Source organism: Wyeomyia smithii, chromosome 1 (genome assembly GCF_029784165.1).
Source record: "Wyeomyia smithii strain HCP4-BCI-WySm-NY-G18 chromosome 1, ASM2978416v1, whole genome shotgun sequence".
NCBI classification, from domain to species: Eukaryota; Metazoa; Arthropoda; class Insecta; order Diptera; family Culicidae; genus Wyeomyia; species Wyeomyia smithii.
This window is the reverse complement of record NC_073694.1, coordinates 34296531-34317451: the sequence shown is the minus strand read 5'-3', so window position 1 is coordinate 34317451 and position 20921 is coordinate 34296531. Positions and strand designations below refer to the sequence as shown.

The window sequence follows — 20921 nt, the reverse complement described above, 5'->3', positions numbered from 1 at the left end:
AAATTGCTTGACTAGGAGGAGTGCTTGAAATTCTATGCTCGAAATCGAAAATGCTTTCTTCCCGACATGCACCGACAGCCGCCAGTGGGGCAACGCGTAGGGTATCGAACTGCTTCGGTAAGTTTTTTACAGCAGTCTAATACAAAACCAGCCGAAGCGAACCGCTGCCGAAGTAGTCTGATACCCTATCATATATTTTCCCTCTGCATCGCAAAGCATCTTGAATCAATTGTCTTCGGCTGGTCGTTCTCGCGAGTTGGGGAGTAGGTATACACGAGTACACACGAGAAGAGTAGACGGGATTGTGTGCATATGATCTCGGGAGTAAGAAAGAAAACAGGAAAGAACGAGAAATAGCTTGAATGGAGAATTCTCTACTGTGTGGAAGCGGCGACACCGAGAACCTCACATGAGGTGTTGTATGCTGCTTACGAGCGAGACTAACAACACTGCTTGTAGTTATCGGAAAGCCAGCCAGAAACGCAGCTCGATCATCGTCTTCGGGGTCACGTCGTTCGACTGCAGTTATCCGAAAAAGGTGACAAGCGGTTTCACCAAATAAATTACATTCGACCTATTGTCGAAAGATGCGGCTGATGTTGCAATAGGATTTCCATGCGTTATGCTGCACCGCATTTCGCCCAAGGTCGTATGCAAACACGGACTGGTTCCGATCGAGTATCGTTTATTGCGCGCGGTCAGTTTCGAGGGGGGGGGGGAGTTAAAAGTCCAATTGTAGCCTCGCAGGAAGGTCAGCATTATGCGTGAAGTTTCTCAACTCTAATGCAGATGACTATGAATTGAATTAATTTTCGAATTTGGAAACCGTTGAGTGTCTCTACCTTAAAATTTAGTGCGTGAATGTGTGAGTTGGTTTTTTTTTCCAAGGTCAGTTAGTCTTTTAAAAAATGGCTAAAGAAAAAAAAATGCTCTAAATCAGGAAATAGTTATTTCCGTGAAAGATCACTGGCATGGCAAATTTTTGTCTTTTCAGTCAATGTTACTTCGTGGACCTCCATCGCTGTTATCACCTGGGTGTAGATGTGTAGAACCTCATCACGCACCCGTAGCAGTGAGCGTTATTCGTTTTCGCACCTTCGTGCGACTGCTAATTAGTAGACATGTCTTCTCGAGCGGAAAAATGAGATGCCGATTTTCAACACCCCGCTGTAGTATTTCTAACTGCAGAGCGCTTGGGTCCTCGATTATACCATGAGCCGCGTATAATTCGTGAATGAAAGAGCTGCCAAACTCGAGTTAAAATTATTCATAAAATTTCAAAATTTTGTCCGTATTATTTATGTAAACGGAAACGTGAATGACTACGTGACACCTAAATAGAAAAAAATGTTCAAATTTTTGCAGCGGATTCAAAATATTTACCATTTTTGAAACGAAGCTAGACCAAAAGCGGTTTGATGGAAAGTGGATGTCAAATCAATGATAAAGACGAAATAGGTAGACATACTTGAAGAGAGGGTTCGGACGGCTTTATAAATCGAAATATTATGCTGTGTTATTTGCATATACTTGTCATACATCATTGTTTGAATGGTGCACAACTGAAGGACAAACATGATTGTTGGTAAACAACAAAAGTGACGTGAAAATTAAAAATAAGGCCAATGATGACAAAAATGACACAAAACGACAAAAATGACAAAAATACAAACCCAAAAATGATAGATACAGGTCGGACTCGATTATATATGATTCGATTATATATAATTCTAGACTCGATTATATATAGAAGCAAAAAAATTTTTTCTTTATTTTCAAATATGACTTATCTAGAGCTAACATATTGTAAGAGATTCTCTACAAAATACGTAACGCTTGATAAAATAGGGGGAAAATAGAAAAAAAATAAAAAAAATAATTTTGAAATTTGTTTGAGAAAAATTGAAAATAAAAAAACTAAAAATACTTAAACTAAAATACCTGAATTAAAATAATTTCAAAAATAAAAAAAATGAAAAAAAAACCCTAAAAAATATTTTCTTTTAGATTTGAGAAATTAAAAACAAACAAGTTGACAAATTTTCATATACTTTTATATTTTTTTTAACAATTTTTCTTCACATTTGGCTGCAATCACATCAGGAATAACTACAAGTTATGTTTTTTTTTGTAAGAAATGTGTTTACTGACTTTTAGGGGGATGAATCAAAAATAAAATTCTTCTTATTTATTCCAAAACAACAAATCATTTATAAAAAATGAATATAAAAAATTTTTTTCTCTGATTCGCTTATATATAAAATTCGATTATATATAGTGAAAAAAAATCGGAGACTATATATAATCGAGTCCGACCTGTATTACAAATATTTAAAAACTATAAAAATTACAAAAATTATTAAAACTACAACCATTCAAAAAAAATTACAAACGTTGCAAAAATAACAAAAAAATTTCAAATACTACAAATATTGCAAAAATTACAGAAAATTTCTAAAATTAATAAAATTACTAAAATTACTAAAATTACTAGAATTACTAAAATGACTAAAATTGCAACGATTACTAAATTTACTGGAATTACTAATATTACTAAAATTATTAAAATTACCAAAATAACTAGAACTACTCAAATTACTAATATTACTAAATTTACTTAAATTACTAAAATTACTAAAATTACTAAAATTACTCAAATTACTAAAATTACTAAAATTACTAAAATTACTAAAATTACTAAAATTACTAAAATTGCTAATATTACTAAAATTATTAGAATAACAATGATTACTAAAATTACTAAAATTATTAAAATTCTTTAAATTCCTAAAATTACTAAAATTACTAAAATTACTAATATTACTAAAATTACTAAAATTACAAAAATTACTAAAATCACTAAAATTACGAAAATGACATGAATCACAAATATAACAAATGACAGAAAAACATACATGTAAACAAAATTACAAAGATGATAAAGAAATAAAAAAATCAAAGGTTCCATTACGGGACGTGAGTTATTAGACCTGATATCCATGCTTCCAAAAAAAAAATCTCCTTCCATAAGACTTACCACAGATTGGGTCCAACATGTTTTGGAAAAGGCAACTAGATAACGAAAAACACTGAACACATTTATAAGTTTATTTGGTCATGGGCGACAGGTCTCGAACTTTCTCATTTAAGATCTTCGTTCGTTCGTTTGTGAATGTCTGCAGATGATAACACACCAACGGGGGTCTCTAATTCGCTTGTTAGCCATCCGTAACGTGACCGTCTAAGTTACAACGGAATTTGCAGGCTTCGGTGCTTCGAGTTGGTGTTGATCACGTAAGCAAGCTTATGAAGATGTCGTCTACGATATAACATCACGTAAAAATCAAGAAATATCCATAACGTAATTCTCACATCCAAATTATTCTTAAAACTTTGAGCCTTTCTGGACCAGTGCATAAAAAACGAGTTCAGCAAGTTTCGTTGAAAGGGACTTGGTTTCAAGATAGAATCCCACAGCTAACAAAAATATCAAATCTAATTGTTATATGATTATTCTGTTAGGGCTAACAAAAAAAACACGCGACTCCGCACACTGCGGTAATGTGACCCACTTCACTCACCATCTTTACAACCCAAGGTGGCCTGTAGCCCGTTTCCGATCAACGGAACCATGTACGGTCCGGGCAGTTTGTTGATATGATGAACCAACCGAGCGCGCCGTTTCCTGTAGACATAGAAAGCGGCCGCCGTAATCAGCAGCACCACTGTCGTGATAGGTGACAACACCCTGAGATATGGGAAAACTCGCGAGGTCACTTCATTGTCTATTAAAAAGGCTTCCATCGTCACTGACTAAACACTACGTACTACGGGTGGCCCTTTGCTAGCATCTAAGCCGTTAGGCAGTTGTTGTTGGAAGCAGAGCGCGCGCGGCGAGATTTGAATCGCAACTAACGCGCGGACCGAAACAACTCGAGATGAACTTTAAAAAAAAAATCACCTCAGCGACCAGAGCTAACTAAGCCTTCGAAAAAGAAAAACTCACAGCTCTCATAGGAGGGTGGCAGTGTGATGACGGTGGCAGTGCTAAAACGCATCCAATGGCACGAACATCAATGGCCAATCAAAGCGCGTATTTGGTCACTTAGTACACCTTTGATAAAATGTGCGGATGGAATGACAATCTACTCCCCTAGCAAAGAAAAAGAACAGGCAGAAGGTTAGACGCTATCAGGTGGATATATTTTTTCAGGTTGGAAATTTCTCGATAAGCGTAGAACTTTCGGCACAACATAAAACATGTGTGAAAAAATGAGATTATCATATAGACGTTATTTTGAAGTTTTGTCTAATTGTTCCTAGAATGTTCAACTTGCCTACCTCGTGCAGACGTCTTTGGCAAAGTTGTAGAGAGTAATTTTGTCTTTCCGAAAAAAATATACATTCAAAAAAAAAAAATATTAGGTTTTTAAAAAGTAGTTAAAAGAAAAATAAAAAATTAATTATTTAGATTTTAGAAGCTCATTTTTTTAAAATCGGATTTTTTTTATAAAAACTACAAAAGATTACCTAAACAATGCAACCAGTCCAATAATTGAAAAATCCAGAAGAAAAAGATTGTGATATTTTGAAAAAAAAAAAAAATGTTTTTTCGAGGGGCATATTTTTTTGAAGGACAAAATTGTTATTCACAACTTTACCGAAAACACTCTGCCAATCATTCTAACCATTTTGGCTGCATTCTATGGGGAATTAAAAATATGTTTGCAATCGAAACGGTTTGTTTAATTGGCATAATCTCTTTGGCAAAGTTGTAGATAATAATTTTATCCTTCCATGAAAAAATGTAAATAATTTTTTTTTCAAAAATTCATAACTCCTTTTTTTCTGATTTCTCCATGATCAGACCGATTGCATTGTTCATGTAATCTTTTGTAGTTTTTATAAAAAAAAGATTTTAAAAAAATGAGCTTTTTTAGATAATTAATTTTTAATTTTTCTTCTAACTTTTTTTCACAAAGTTAATATTTTTTTAGAATGCATATTTTTTCGGAAAGACAAAATTATTATCTACAGCTTTGACGTCACACCTGTCAAACAAACCATTTTGGCCCTAAAAATATTTGTAATCATTAATACCTTCCCAAAATAGTATTTTTCCATAGGCGCAACTAAGGAAAATTGCTAGAGGGGGCTAGTTTTCATACATTTCGTTTAAAAAAAAGAGAAAAAAGAGTTACAATGCGCCTATTTCAAAACGCATAAAATAGTAGAAAAAATCACTTCAATCGGAAATAAATCTCCGAAGATGTATGAATATCTTGACTACAGCGTCAACGTCAACCTCGATATTGAGGAGAACTAGGTTTAGTAAACGGCTAGGCAGTGCGTACCTACAGTACACCCGTACTAGTTGGCATAAAATAGATCCCAGTGTGGTCCAAGGCATAACGCAATATCCCTAACTCCACTTGGAACCGACTGAAATACGAGCAACCAAGGGAAGATTGGGGAACTGTGGTATCCTAGTTTTAGTGTGTAGATTTGCGGGATTGACGAGTCAGTCAGTCTCGGTGGGCATGTGAATAAAGATGAAAGGAAGTTTGAAAATAACAATGTAATATGAGTGTTTTTCGACAGAATATCACATTGGCGATCCTGCCATGATGAAAACAAGGCAAGGTGGGTAAAAGGAAAAAGATGGTACAGGTGAGAAGAGTTTTTGAACATTCATAAGGGGCAAGCAGGAAAGAGCGGAATCAAAAAGCACCAAAGCCTTGTACAGGTACATGGTACGGAACATCCATTTTTTTGCATATTTGTTTCACTCGTGTGCGGGTATGCACACTCACACTTACGTAGTGACAGCAGACGTGACTGTTGAAGCCAACCTCAAGTAAATGTTTTGGAAGGTAGGCTTCCTACGCACCTACATGTGTGTTCGTTCGATTTTTTTATAGTTTTTTTTGGTTCACACAATCATTTTTATGTATGCCGTCAATTATTATTTTTAAATCGAAGATAAATTTTCAATATTTGGTATCATTAAAATTTTTTTATAACGAGTTAACGTAAGGTTATCTAACTAATGCAGTTGAGTCGGGTTAAGCCCAAGACCAGCTGCCATTTTTTTTCCCGAGTCGAGTTTCAGCTCAAGACCGGAACATAACTCATAATGAGTCAGGTTTAGCCTGAGACCAAAATGGGTTGTCTCAAAACCAACCACAGCGCAGAGAAAGTTAGTTGAGTCGGGTTAAGCCCAAGACCAGCTGCCATTTTTTTTTCGAGTCGAGTTTCAGCTCAAGACCAGAACATAATTCACATTGAGTCAGGTTTAGCCTAAGACCAATATGGGTTGGCTCAAAACCAACCATAGCGCATAAAAAGTTAGTTGAGTCGGGTTGATCCCAAGGCCAACTTGCGTGTTTTTTTTTGTTTTTTTGTTTCTTTCGAGTCGAGTGCAGCTCAAGGCCGAAAATTGAGTCGGGTTCAGCCCAAGGCCAGTTGGAAAACATAAAAACAACGAAAAAAAAATGAATAAAAACAAGAATAATTATAATAAAAGGTAATAATATTTAAAAGAGAAATTGCAACACTGTTTGCTGAAAATACTACGGGTCGTGGTAAGCGTGATGGCTACAATGCTGAAATGATAAAGTTGTGTGTTTCGGAAAAATCAGTACGAACACCAATGCAGCTTGACGGTGTTAGCAACTATACACATATTTTATACTCCTTGTTTTACGGGGATCGAGTTTTGTTTAGTTGCAATTTGCTAAAGCTCACATAGACTCTGCATGAAAATATGGGAAGAGTATGTTTAGTATGAGTGCGCTAATTGCTTTCGTTTAACAGATATCACACTCACGCACATTAGTTTGCCTTTTCGGTTTCGGCAAAAGCAAAAAAAAAATCCCAGAATTTTTTTAACAAGCGTAGCATAAAAATGAGTGGATTGTGGCATGAAAGTAATATTTTAATTTCCGAAGATTCGGACACGGAAAACGCATCGGAGGAAAGTTTTGAGAAAAGCAAAGTGACTAGAAAAGTCGACGAGCAAGTCTCTGAAGTAGGCTCTTTGTCACGTATTAGCAGGAGCAAATCTCAGTCGGATTTAAAGCTAAAGCAAGGAAAAAGTGCTACAAAATGGCTTTCAGGATCATGGCCGCTAAAACCGTTTGATGAAAATCTGCCGCTGAATAAGCGTAAAGCCGAATGGATTCGTTTCCGGAACCAGTTTGAGCGGATTGTTGCGTGTAAGGAACCGGTGGGACCGGTCATGCAGCTTACGGGATTGAAGATTTTCGCGGGCAGTTATTTGCTAAGCGTAATTGAGACTCAAGAGAACCTTTGTACCGACACAACCGATATTTACAGAGCGACAGTGGCTGCACTGAATGAGTATTTTGACGAAACTAGCGATTGCACCAAGGAGAGGATGAAGTTTCGTGAAATGCGTATGAGCATTGCGGAACCATTTGTTGATTGGGTGTTGCGACTTGAAACCCAGGCTAGATTCTGTGATTTTGAGCTAGAGCAGAGAAATGAAGAATTTGTTCAAGCATTGACCCGGAGATCGATACCACAAATCGCTTCGAAGTTGTACGAGATGAGTGAGATCTTTGGCAACAATCTAGAGAAAATTACAGCCCATGGACGACACCTTGATTATATTCGGATGGAAACCGAGGAATCTATGCAACTTACCAAGCAGGAGGGTGGCAGTTTCAAAGAAGAACATAACACACATGAAGACATGATTGTAAAGCCGGTTAACGCAGTGCAGAATTCGAAGGTTAGTCTAATGCGCCGCGGCTCATATGGGAAACCACGATCGGAGGCCAATATTTGGAATCGATACCAGAGAACAAATTTCAACAACCGCTCAGGAACAGGTACTGGACGTTTCAAAGGCGACAATCGCAATTGCCTGAAGTGCGGAGGCGTTCATGGCCCCAAAAGGTGCCGGGCTTACAGAGCAAAATGTTACAACTGTAATAAAGAAGGGCATTTTGCTGACTTTTGTTTCTTAAAGCGCAATGATACCAATCCTTATCGAGAACGTAATGATGGAGAGGAGAAAATGAAGTCGGAAGCAGAGAGAATTAATCAGGTATAGTAGTTGTACTATTCGTGTGAAATATCCATTGAACAAAACAGACCATATTTTCTTGCAAAATAAACTCAATCTGTAAATAGTATCATTGTTCAGTTTTTTTTTCTCTTTCTTCTCTATCTCTCTCTTCATCCTTATCCATCATCGCTACAGCTGATAACTGGACATAAAAGTTTTCCACTAGAACATGAAGATCCTAGACTTGTCAGTTGTGAGGTTGGTACAGAGAGATTTAATTTTCTTATTGATACGGGTGCTACGGTCAACACTATTACGTCAAAAGGGTGGCAAAACATCAAACGCAACTGTCGTTCAATCATTCAGTATTTTGTACCTTTTCCGGAAGAGATTTTGCGAAGCTATGCTAACCAAAGGCCACTGGACATTGAATGTTCTTTAAAAGCGTACATTGGAGTGAGTGGGCAGCCGTTGCATCTAGCAAAATTTTTTGTGGTTAAAGGAACTGAGTTGTCACTACTAAGTTATGAAACAGCAAGTCACTTGAACTTAATACGCATAGGACTGCAGTTTACAAATTCACTTACGAGTAATTCCAATCTCGATGATGTGGTGTTCGCAATTTCAGACACTAGATTAAATCCTAAAATGATTGATATAACTGAACCAGGTAAAAACGAACCACAAGAGTTTCCAAAACTGCCTATCACTCCTGTTAAGTTCAAAGTGGACGAAACAGTTACGGCCAAACAAATTATTCGATACAACATCCCGAAGCATTTGAAAGTGCAACCAATGAAAAACTGAAACTTATGGAGAATAGAGGCATTATTGAAAGGGCCGATAAGGAACATGATGTAATTACTTGTGTTTCACCATTGGTTTTAGTTCCCAAGGGTACCAATGATTTTAGGATTGTTGTTGATTACCGTGAGGTGAACAAGGCCATCATTCGTGAACCATACCCGATGCCGTCTTTGGATAAAATTTGGACCGATATTCCAAACAATACGATGTATTTTTCAAAAATCGATCTGAAAGATGCATATTTTCACGTCGAGTTACACGATGATGTTCGACATTATACAACTTTCATGACGGCCAATGGACTAATGCGTTTCAAAAGACTGCCATTTGGATTATCTTGCGCTCCGGAGCTTTTTCAGAAAGTGATGGAGAAGCTACTGATAAAGTGCAAAAATATCATAGTCTACCTCGACGATATTTTGGTGTATGGTGAAAATTTGTCGGAGTTAAGACAATATGTCACTGAAGTGAAGGAAGTGCTCAGAGACAACAATCTCACCATAAATGAGGAAAAGTCAACATATGATCAGAAAACAATAGATTTTCTTGGATTCACAATTGATGGCACTGGAATTTTACCCATGGAAAAGAAAATCTCGGATGTTAAGCTATTCCAGAGACCAAAAGACACTTCTGAGTTACGCAGTTTCTTGGGTATGCTGACCTACCTAAGCCCATTCAACAAGAGTTTCTCGGATAAAACTAAAATATTACGGGATCTGTTAGCAGCAGACGTGAAATTTGTGTGGACGTTGCAACACCAGACAGCATTTGAAGAGCTCAAGGACGTGGTCGAATACGATTTGGTTAAAAGAGGTTATTCCAATGAGAATGACCAAACTATTCTTTACACTGACGCATCTCCTTGGGGCCTGGGGGCAATTTTGGTGCAAGAAGGGATCCTAACTGAAGAACGAAGAATCATCGCTTGTGCGTCGAAGAGTCTAACATAAGCAGAATGCCGGTATCCACAACTCCATAGATAGGCACTCAATTGTGTGGGCGATGGAGAAATTCTCCTATTATCTTCTAGGTCGTCGTTTTACCCTTCGATCTGACAGTGGAGCACTTATGTTCATGACAAAGAAAACTGATCGTAAGGACGTCGGGAAAAGGATATTGTCGAGAGCTGAAAGCTGGCTGTTAAGGATGGATCATTTCGTGTTTGATTTCGAACATGTTGCTGGTAAGGAAAATATCGCGGACGCCGCATCCAGGATCGGCGTTAGACGAGAGAATCCACAATTTGGAACTGCTAAAGAACCCCACGAATTGTTTTCCGTCTCTGCCAGCCCAAGTATCATCAATAGCCAGTTGCTTGCTATGACAAACACAGAAGTTAAAACGGCATTACTTAAGGATAAAGAACTTCAGACCGTCATTGAATGGCTCGGAAAGAAAGAGAAGTGGCCTGAACACATCGCTAGATATCAGGCATTCCAGGGTGATTTGTACGTGCAGGGGGACCTATTGATGAAACGTGAGAAGATGGTTCTTCCTATAGCATTGCGTAGTCGAGCAATAGCGTTAGCCCATCGTAGTCACCCGGGAATGTCGACCATGAAAAATGTTTTTGAGGCAAGGGTTATGGTGGGTATGGATCGACAAGCGGAAGAATTTGTTAGAAGCTGTCCTGAATGTCAGCTTGTTACTGTAAGCTCATGTCCAGCCCCTATTGTAATGACGGAACTCCCCCTAAATCCCTGGGACTTTGTATCGATGGATTTCTCTACAGCATCGGATGTGCATGGTTGGAAAGCCTTAGTTCTGACGGACAACTATTCCCGTTTCCTGGTCGCTTTGCCATTGGAAAAAACAGACACGGAAGCTGTGAAGAAAGCTTTGCGAAGGGTCTTTAATACATATTACCCCCCGAAAACACTGAAAGCCGATAATGGCTCACCTTTCAACAGTGGAGAGTTGAAGTCTTGGCTAATGGATGTTCGGGGAGTTAAGTTGATTCATTATACTCCGTTGAACCCGACAGAAAATGGTCTTGTAGAAAGGAGCATGCAGGGCATTAACAAAATTACAGCCATAGCCAAACTTAACAAGTTAAACTGGAGGGAAGCTCTATCGGACTGTGTCGCTGCATACAATTCATGGCCCCACCATGGGACAAAGATCTCTCCTGCAGAGCTGATGTTTGGACGAGCAGTGCGGAGTGTACTACCAAACCTTCGTACGGATCAACCACAATGTTTCGATGAAGAACTCCGGGATCGCGACCAGGTAGCGAAGTTTGAACGTAACACAAGAGAGGACAGCGTTCGTCGAGCTCGACCAACTGATATTGAAATTGGAGATACTGTTTTGGTTTCTCAACAAAAACGTGACAAGGCTGATACTCCGTACAAAAATGCTTTCTACAAAGTAGTTGAAATGCAGGGAGCAGGAAGGGCGACAGTAAAGGATACTACCACCGATAAAACATACGACCGGAATGTTAAGAGCTTCAAAAAGTACGTGGAACGCAAGAAGGATGATTTAGTCGATGATGTGTCTCTGGAGGATAAGGGATCTGAACAATCACATCGGTTAACTGGCCTGCTTCCTTCAAGCGATAACAAGAGGACCCGTCCGTTTGAAAATCGAGCATTGGATGATGGGGAGTCCGTTGCGAAACGCCGTAAATGTCGGCCAATCCGAAAACCAAAAAGATACTTGAACATGATAGGAAAATCGCAGTTTAATTTAGATTAACTTTGATTCTATTCCAATTAGGGGAGGATGTGGTATCCTAGTTTTAGTGTGTAGATTTGCGGGATTAACGAGTCAGTCAGTCTCGGTGGGCATGTGAATAAAGATGAAAGGGAGTTTGAAAATAACAAGGTAATATGAGTGTTTTTCGACAGAATATCACAGGAACCGGTGGGAACTTGGTCGTATGCTGACAGGGAAGTGGTAGTTGTTCTCCTTAGAGAGCAGCTTGTCTGAGTGTCTGTTTCCCAGGATACGGGCGGCTTAAACAGCGACTGATCCGAAGTGGACGGTTGAACTATAAAATGCGGTGTCTCGCCGCTATACCCAAGGAGGCAGCCCCGTCACGAGACTAGGCGTCGCAGCCCTAGTAAAGCAGCATGCTAAAATAAACATACTACGAACAATCAAGAATTGAAAACGAACCGGAATTACCGGCAATGATCTAGCGACGAAATAAGGACGACGAGTAGAAGCTCTGTACATGAAACAATAGATCGCTTAACGCCCCGGGGGCCGACCGGATTGTACTGGATCAACTAGAACTTCACCAGTTCGGCATCGTTGCGCTCCAGGAGCTTTACCGAAAAGAAGAGAAGGTACGGCGAATTTGTGGCTGCAGGGCACAGTTTTACCAGAGCGGCGGCACAACAAATGAGCTGGGTACCGGCTTTATAATGCTGGGCAGGATGCAGAGTCGTGCGAAAACGTGACAGGCGTTCAGCGACAGGTTGTGTTTTTTGAGAATAAAAGGCGGGTTCTACACCTACACCATCCTCAATGTCTACTGCCCTCACGAAGGACGTCCCGATATAGTGAAAGAAACGTTCTACACACATCTGGGGAAACTCTACGATAGCTGCTCGCGTAGAGACATCAATATCGTCATTGGGGACATGAACGCTCAGATTGGTAAGGAAGACATATATAAGCCGGTGATCAGCCCGCAAGGCCTGCACCGTGGCAAACGACAACGGCCAGGGATGCATCAACTTCGCAGCTTCCCGCAGATTGGCAGTCCGAAAAACCTGCTTTCTCCAAAAAGACATCCACGAAACCACCTGGAGATCACCTAACAAACGTACAACAAACCAAATTGACCATGTTCTCATCGACGGTTCGTTTTTCTCAGACATACAAACGTACGCACCAATTGCGGTGGGGATATTGGCATGACCACTTCGATCGAGTCTAGTGCGACGAAGTAAAAAGTTGACGATGTACCTGATACGACCGGTTGTCCTCTACGGAATCGATACACCGACGCTTCTGGTGGAGGGCCTCAAGGCTCAACAACGGAAGTTGCTGCGGACTATCTGTTGTGGAGTACAGACGGAAATCACTTCTCTTCAACAACCCTGTTCAGGACTAGAGGGGCGCAGCGTGCACGGTGGCTCGACTAGATCGAAAGAGACTTGCGGGTGCTGAGACGTCTGTGGAACTGTCGAAACAAAGGCCAAAATAATTATTCTAGAATTAAGAATGGCAACAGCTCCTTGATTCAGCACGAGCCACTACGGCTCTTATCTGATTGGTAAGGTAAGTAAGAGAGCTAGGTTTGAGAATTGGTCATGGGTGCAATACTATTTATTAACCAATTAACGATGACATCACAATATCATGAACGTAAACCAATAAATGACATTTGACGCAACCCTAGAAATCTCGCAATTCGCGTTGCATGGGAAAAACAATAGTTTTGAGTTTTGTCATCCCTCTAATTTTCACAATTCCATATGGGTAATTCCATACGAAGTGTACATGCCACTTGAACACGAAAATCATTTATCAGTATTTTTCGGACATCTTACGTCTTTGAATTGTAAGAAACAGAAAAAAGAGATTTTGAACAAAAATGCGTGACTTTGCAATAAACAGGGGGGTCCCACAGAGCGGGGGGTATTCAAATCGACACCAAATTTGGGATTTTTCCAAAGTGACAGTTGATGAATAATTCCCCCAATTTTGAGCAAAATCTGTGATGGTCGTGTCCAAGTTTGTGCTTTTTCGTGGTCACTTCGTATGGAATGACCCATATGAGAGTTCGCGTGGGTGCGATCAGCCTTCAAAATCTCTTTCAACGCGAACTCCAATCAGCTGTCATGATGTTGTACTTTGTTTTTGCTTTGACGTGGTGGATTTCTTTTTTTTTTCAAATACCAAACCAAATAAAGTAAATGTCAAATCATGCCACCTCACTGTAGTGTGAACACTGAAAGTGATATCCGATATCATCTAGCGATATTAGATGCTATGCGGCGCAGTCTGGACAAGGCATCTGAAGCTTGAAAAACGTAATTCTACGTCCAAAGATCTATATGCAATAACATTAAGTTATTCATAGTTTGTGTTCTAGTTTTTCGAACTGAATTTCTATTTTTAACAACGGCTTTTTCCCGTTAACACGCAAGTCCATTAAACAGACAGTATATGAAGTAGAGAGAACGAAAATTAAGCGAACTGGAAATATGATACAGATTTGGAAAAATATACCGCATCCCGACGGGACTTGAACCCGCAATCTCCCTGTCTCCGGCATGGTGTTTTGACCAATTAAACTACGGGGGACGGTGGTACTGTTCCACAATCTATATCGTATCACATTCCGCTGTCGACTTATTCTATTGCTCATCCCTAACTATGCGATAAATTTTTCAAATCTGTATCATATTTCCAGTTCGCTTAATTTTCGTTCTCACTACTTCATATACTGTCTGCTTAATTGACCTGTGTTCTAGTTGTTGACAAATATTCAATTCAATAATAATTAAATCACTAACGCTAAAGCAGAATAGGAACGTACTTCCGAAATAGTGAGGAGAGAATTCAACATTGATGATTTCAATGAGACTTAAGTAACACGTCTCAACGGAAAAACGGCTGGCAAAATTATTTAATCCTATCTTTGAGAGTAATCGAAATTGAGCTCTCATGAGAAAACATACTTAAATGACGTACCATTTTTTCATGATTTTAAACCCCCCTCCCCTCTCAACTCCCTGAAGAGAACGTAGTATTCGATTAATTTAAGCGATTCTTTATGTAACAGAGCTAAAGATTTCGACAGCTCTTGATGCAAAACATTGTGCAATGTTTCAGTGTATTTTTAGTATATTTTTTTTGTAAAAAAATCGGTCTTTCAAAATAAATGCTACGTCGATTTCAATCCGACCACAAAACGTCCCCTCTTTCTCCATGAATGCTACGTAATTTAAGTATGGTCCCTAACGGCTGATACCGAGTAGAAGAGATTGTGACCCTTTCCTAATTTTTTCAAAAAGATTTTCAAATGCTTACAAATCAGTTAGTTTTCGATGGATTTCCGTCGTTCATACAGCAATCGAATAGAAAATCTTCTAAGGATCCTCCTAAATGCAGATAATTGTAATTTTACTATTCAAACTATTTCTAGTTCTATTGAAAATTGTCAAGCCTTGTCAAAACGCAGAATTCGACCTCTGATTGGTCGTTTTATGATAGCTTTCCCAAGCACCTGGTAACCTGGTAACTCAGCCAAATAGTACATTATGTACTATTTGGCCTATATAAGAGCCTGTTTCAGCCGAAATTGGTCATATTAGTTAGTAGCGACAACAGCAGTCCTCACTTTAGTAAAATGCTTACTTTGGGCGGTAGCGGGCAGCATCAGTAGTAGATGGACCCAATGAAAAGTTGCCTCATTTTGACAACATAGTTACGTTCTGGAAAGCTGACGTTCAAAATACATGAGCCGTCTAGTATTGAGTGTTAAAACAGCTTTTCACTGCATTATCTATCAGGGATATCTTCATTTCTTTTTACCTATTCGCACTGTCAGTGCTAACGTAGAGCTGTGATCAGCATCTTATCCGATATTGAATTGAACAGCAAATTATTCTTAAATTAATTACACCTTCAAATGATAGAACAGTTATAAATTCCATGTCTCAGAACGCACTGAATTGACCTTATAAGGACAGCAAACAAATAATTGAAGATTTAATATTTGCTCGTTTTGCGCTCGAACTAAAAGTAAACTGTTATTTTGATCTGCATGCACTCTGTTGCAACTTGCTTGCGTTGTATAGTGTTTGCTTATTGCTTGGATTTTCGGCTCATCAGTCTTTAAGTTCAGACGAGGAAAACATTTTTTATAAGTCTATATCACATTCTAATTCAACGATTTCAAAGCGATAGTTGTCCAAAAAGTTGAAACGAATGAATTTTCGTGATATTTTTCTCGGATGTTTAGAGAAAGCTGAAGGGTTCGGGTATTTTGGCAATCGCTTAAGGTATATTTGAAGATGTATTTTGCATGTTGTAGATTATATTTAAGTGATTATTACGCTGTTGATAGGTTTTTTGCGAATCCATGTTTTTTCAACTGGTGGTAAGTTTCTAGCATGTAAAAACAGATTATTTAACTTGTTACATAGCCATTTTCCGATGTCTGATTTTTCAAATTTTTTATGATATTTTGAATAGCGATTTTTAATGAAAATTTTTTTTTACATAAATGGCCGCCATTTTGGCAATTTTTGGAATTTTCAAAAACGGCTATGTAACAGGTTAAATGATCCATTTTACAAGCTGTGAAAAAATTTCAACAAAATCGGTTCAGTAGATGCTGAGAAAAACGTACCACCAGTTGTAAAACATGGTTTCGAGAGAAACGCTGCCAACAGCGTAATACTTACTGTATTTGCACATGCAAAGTCTATCTTCAAATATACCTTACTCAATTGTCAAAATACCCGACCTCTGAACATCCGGAAAAAATTACTAAAATTTATTATTTTTCAAACTTCGAAAGTTGGGTACCCCCTATAAATAAAAAAAATTATAGGAAGCTAACGGGATAATATCTATTTTTATTCCTGTCACAACTGAAACAGGATTGAAATTAATCTTACGGAATATTTAAAATATATTGAATTTTCACAAGGCATAAGAGACATTTTTGACATATCTCAAGATGGTCAAACATATGGAAATGTTGAAGAAGAAAAACAATGTCCTAAAAATGCAATTCTATTTTGTGATATTGTGGAAAAATGATTTTTTAAGAATAAAATTTCAAAACCGAGGAGAATTAAAATCGAATCACACGGAGTTGAAAATTGTGTCTAATTTAATTTCAGTGGCGTTCAAATAATGCTGCCCGTTTGCCGACTAGAAAGGCAGTAGAATATAGTGCAATTAGAATGCAAACATGTTTGGAACTATAAGCATAGGATTTTATGCATTAAAATTAATTTTATTTTAACTTTGTGTTCTAATTTGTTGAAAAATAATTTTATCAAAAAAAAAATTATCGATCGATTATCGTATCGTCCGCAGTAATGAGGAAAGTATTTTGCATAATTTAATTTCAATGAGATTTGAGTGATACTGATGTCTCAATAAAAAAAAAATTGGTAAGTTCTTATTCAGTCCACCGTTGAGCTCAATCGAAATTGAAGTCTCACAAGAAAATACAAAGCATAAGACAATCTTGAGATATTTCTGGAAAATTCAATAGAAAAATATTTATTAGGAATCAAATCACAAAAACCTAGGCAGATTCATAAGGAATCTTACAGATGATTTTCGAAATAGACTGATATCCCAACAGATAAGACGGCTGGTCCTATTTCAGGGACTTTAAGGATTTTTAGAACCCGTTTGCAGCAAGGCAGCAACATATAGTGCAATGAAAATGGGGAATGTTTGGTATAATTGGAACAATAGAAAGAGATTTATATAATTTAAGCTTTTGGTCATTGAGAAATAATTTGACAAAAAAGTTATTTTTCCCAATTATTTTGCAACTCACAAAAACACAGGCAGAATTAGAACGTATCCTAAGGAGAAAGTAATTAGAAGAAAATTTTGCATAATTCAAGGTCAATGGATTTTATAATGGGTCAATGGGCTGATATAAGTTTTTTATACTAACCTTGAGCTCAATCGAAATTGAAGTCTAATTCTATTGAAACGTCACACGCAAAACTTTTCCTTATTACCTTAGAAGCAATAGCGCAAAATTGCCTTTAAGGCAACAAACCTATTACTAAAAAGGCAATAAAATTCTTCCCCAGTCAAGTAACAACACATACTGTCATATATTTAGCACGTGTTACGGGAGTACGACCATCTAATAATGGTCGTTCAACCACATGCAAGATTTTTTCTGTCATAAACTGCTCCCTTTCCATCTCAAGTTAAAAAAAAAATCACACACCGTCGCATATGTTGCACATGTTACAAGTTTCTTCAATCTCCAATTCATCCGGTGAGCGTGTATTAGTTCGCTCGTTGTATGCATACGGAGTAGAGGAAGAATATGACAAGAGCTGCCAAGCAGCATTTTCCCCGTCATAGAGTATGCAAACGTTGATGATTTCAAAGACTTGAAATGCGTCTTTAAATGACATCACGATCTGTAAACTGCGTTAGAGAAAAACAAAAACATTCGCTTTCTTGCAAGCTATTCAAAACACATACTAATTGGTTCATGGAAACTCATTTGCACCTGTTTGAAAATACAAAACTCGTGCCCATCCAGAACAATATTCGCAACTTCGGCAACTCTGTTCAGACAGTATAACATATTTTTATTTCATGTAAACACTGGGGGACGCAACGAAAGTGTTTCTAATTAGACATTTGAGGTTGACGGGTGAGATTCTCATTATGTGTGGATGAAGGGAAGCAAAAATGAATCCGATCGTTGCATCAATACAAATGCAGCGAGTGAAGTCTTGCTAACACATGCATTGCGGTGCTTGGCTGTATGTTCTTCTGCAGAAACACATACAACCGTGTGCCCGTCATAATTTTTGTTACTTTTCGGTTATTACTATTTGTGTATAATGCGCAGTCATAAGACACAATAAGTAATAAAAAATTGCCCTAAAGTAATAAAATGTTCCCCGTTTGCGTTGGGTGTACTGTACAAATAACATCAACGCGAGATTTCTGAACTCAAATTCATCCAACTGTGATGTTCTATGCCATTAATTCCAGGAAACTGACAACATGTTAATTATACTTGACTGCTAAACAAATCAATCAGTTTTAATTAATACACCCGTAAGCATCGATATGTCTTCGAAGGCGATAATTTTTTTTTCAATCTTTTGCTTTTTTTGGTGTTATTTTAGTAAATCAGTGCTGTCTTGTCTTCTGTTCTGTTTGTACCTCGATTCTAATCGATGCTTGACAGCTCCTAGTGTTGGCATGTGGAAGCAAATAGTTTTGGAGCTGCAATGCTTTAAAAACAGAGTGTACATTAGGGTGGGGAATCGTTATATGGAAAAAACGAAATTTGATAGCAGAAAGCTAGAACCAAGTATTTTTTGTTCTGTTTGGGGCCCCAAACAATCCTGAATTTATTGCAAGTCGATTGGTTTTGTCTCCGCTAGGCGCATTGCATTTTAAATTTATATGGAGATTTGTATGGATAAACCAACTTTTTTGCATTTTCCACTCTAAAGAGCTCAAAATGGCTCAAACCATAGGTTTCATGACTTCAAACGGTAGGTTTTTTGATGCCTAACAACTTGGCCGAAGACACTTAAGACCTGGGGTGAGCCAAAAAAATACTAGAGCTGTTCAAAGTTGAGTATGTCGAAATTTTGTTGCGAACCATTTTTTCTGCCAACACTGCCAGTGTACCAGCGTCAGTCAGACTTCCATCAGAAGTTACCTCTGAAACACGTTGTAGATTCTATCTACGCCTAGAATATTGATCTAAATTTGTTTACTTGATCCAGCTGAGTGTATAAACTCGTTACGACAGGTTGATGTTGGCAGAAAACAAGATTTTTTGCATTTAAATCTATACATACTCCACTTTGAACAGCTCTTCTTAGGGACATTCTAGCTCCTCACTGTCTTCTGCAAAGTTGATGGGCATCTAAAATACTATACTTTACCATAATGTAGTGCATTATTAGAGTATTATTGAGCTCTCTAGAAAGGTAAATGCAAAAAAGTAGGTTTTCCCATATAAATTTTCATACAAATTTGAAATGCAATGCGCCAAGCGGAGACAAGACCAATCGACTTCAGGTAAGTTTAGGGTTGTTTGGGATCCCAAAAGGAACAAAAAAAACTTGGTTCTGGAAAATCGCTCATTTTTCCCCACCCTTGTGTACATATGCTAAAATGCATACACTCCTCTGTAAAACTATTTTTAGGTCTAAACAAATTCTCCACCATAATACACATCTAATACTTGCAGCTTTTTTAATAAAAATGATTTCAACTGAAACCAGGAAATTTAAAGAAAACTCAGATCTATCTTAACTGATAACTGATATAACGAGAGTAAATTTTATAAATGTATTCCCTTTTTATTAAACCGAGGTAAGGTAACGATAGAATTCTACTAGCAAATGCAACTCAATCCGTTTTAAATACCAAAACCGGCATGCAAATTGAAGGCAGTAGAGCCGTTTTTCGATCGTTTCCCTTTTTCGCAGTTTTTTAGTAAGCCAGTGTTGTCATTCAGTTTTTGTTTTGTTTATACCTTGATTCCAATCGATGCATGACGACTCTCAGTGTCAAAGGTTTAGATGTAGAAGGCCGCTTGTACCACTTTCGCACGAAGAAAAAACGACAACACGAACTGAGCTTCAAGCTGAGTGTTCCGTGTCGTTTGTCAAATCGAAGAATAACACTCAGTAAATGAGCGAAACTCATTTTAATGGCAGCTTAATCGAGAGTTAATTTCAATGCGTCCGCCGATTTTCAAGTGTTTTAGGTGACATCCTTTAGCATACAAAAGTCACATCAATGACAATTTTTTTTTTTTCAAACTGTGTAATGTTTCAACTGAGTAAACTCCATAACTAAGGTGAGATGCTGTGAGATACGTAATTAATAGTTTTTATTACCTATCTCTCAAGATGACAGCGAAAACGGGGCTTCATCAGTCGCAGTCGGTTGAGTTTATGGATATGTTTGAGGTATGACATTGTTTTCAACCTTTTTTTTTGTTCGTTTCTCCACCTGAAAGCAGCTTTTACTTAAGAGCCATTTGCTATGGGAAAACTGCAACAATGATCCATATAAAGTTCACATTAGTTTTTTTGCCACACCATCTTCGTTACAATGGCAAAGATGAGCAAACCAATAGTGGCGAATTGTAAAACTTTGAATTCCGATTGCTTCATATTACAATCGACAATGAAAATTCATTAACGGTGCTGTAAAATTGCATTGTGACTCTCTCTATTTCTCATAGACCATTTTACATCTCAGCTTTTCAATAGAAAAAAAAACTCCACCGCTAGGTCCTAACGCAGATCGATTTTTAATTTATTTGGTTGAGTTCCACCAATCAATCTCTCGGTCATTGCCATCGAGCGCAGCCCGCCCCCCAAAACTAAACTCGCTTCACAACCTGTTACGG

The 20921-nt window shown here is 37.9% G+C and overlaps 1 protein-coding gene across 4 annotated transcripts in view; it reads right to left on the bottom strand.

Annotated features, from left to right (window-relative positions):
* Positions 1-20921, bottom strand: part of LOC129718372 (cytochrome P450 4c3-like) — a 115584-nt gene that overhangs the window by 19009 nt on the left and 75654 nt on the right. The window contains exon 1 of one of the 4 annotated variants that reach the window (XM_055669104.1): positions 3582-3819. The exons of the other annotated variants lie outside the window; for them this stretch is intronic. Coding sequence (XP_055525079.1) covers positions 3582-3804 — 223 coding nt within the window. The 5' untranslated portion in view covers positions 3805-3819. Of the gene's footprint in view, positions 1-3581; positions 3820-20921 lie in introns of those variants that run through there. 4 annotated transcript variants of the gene reach the window in all.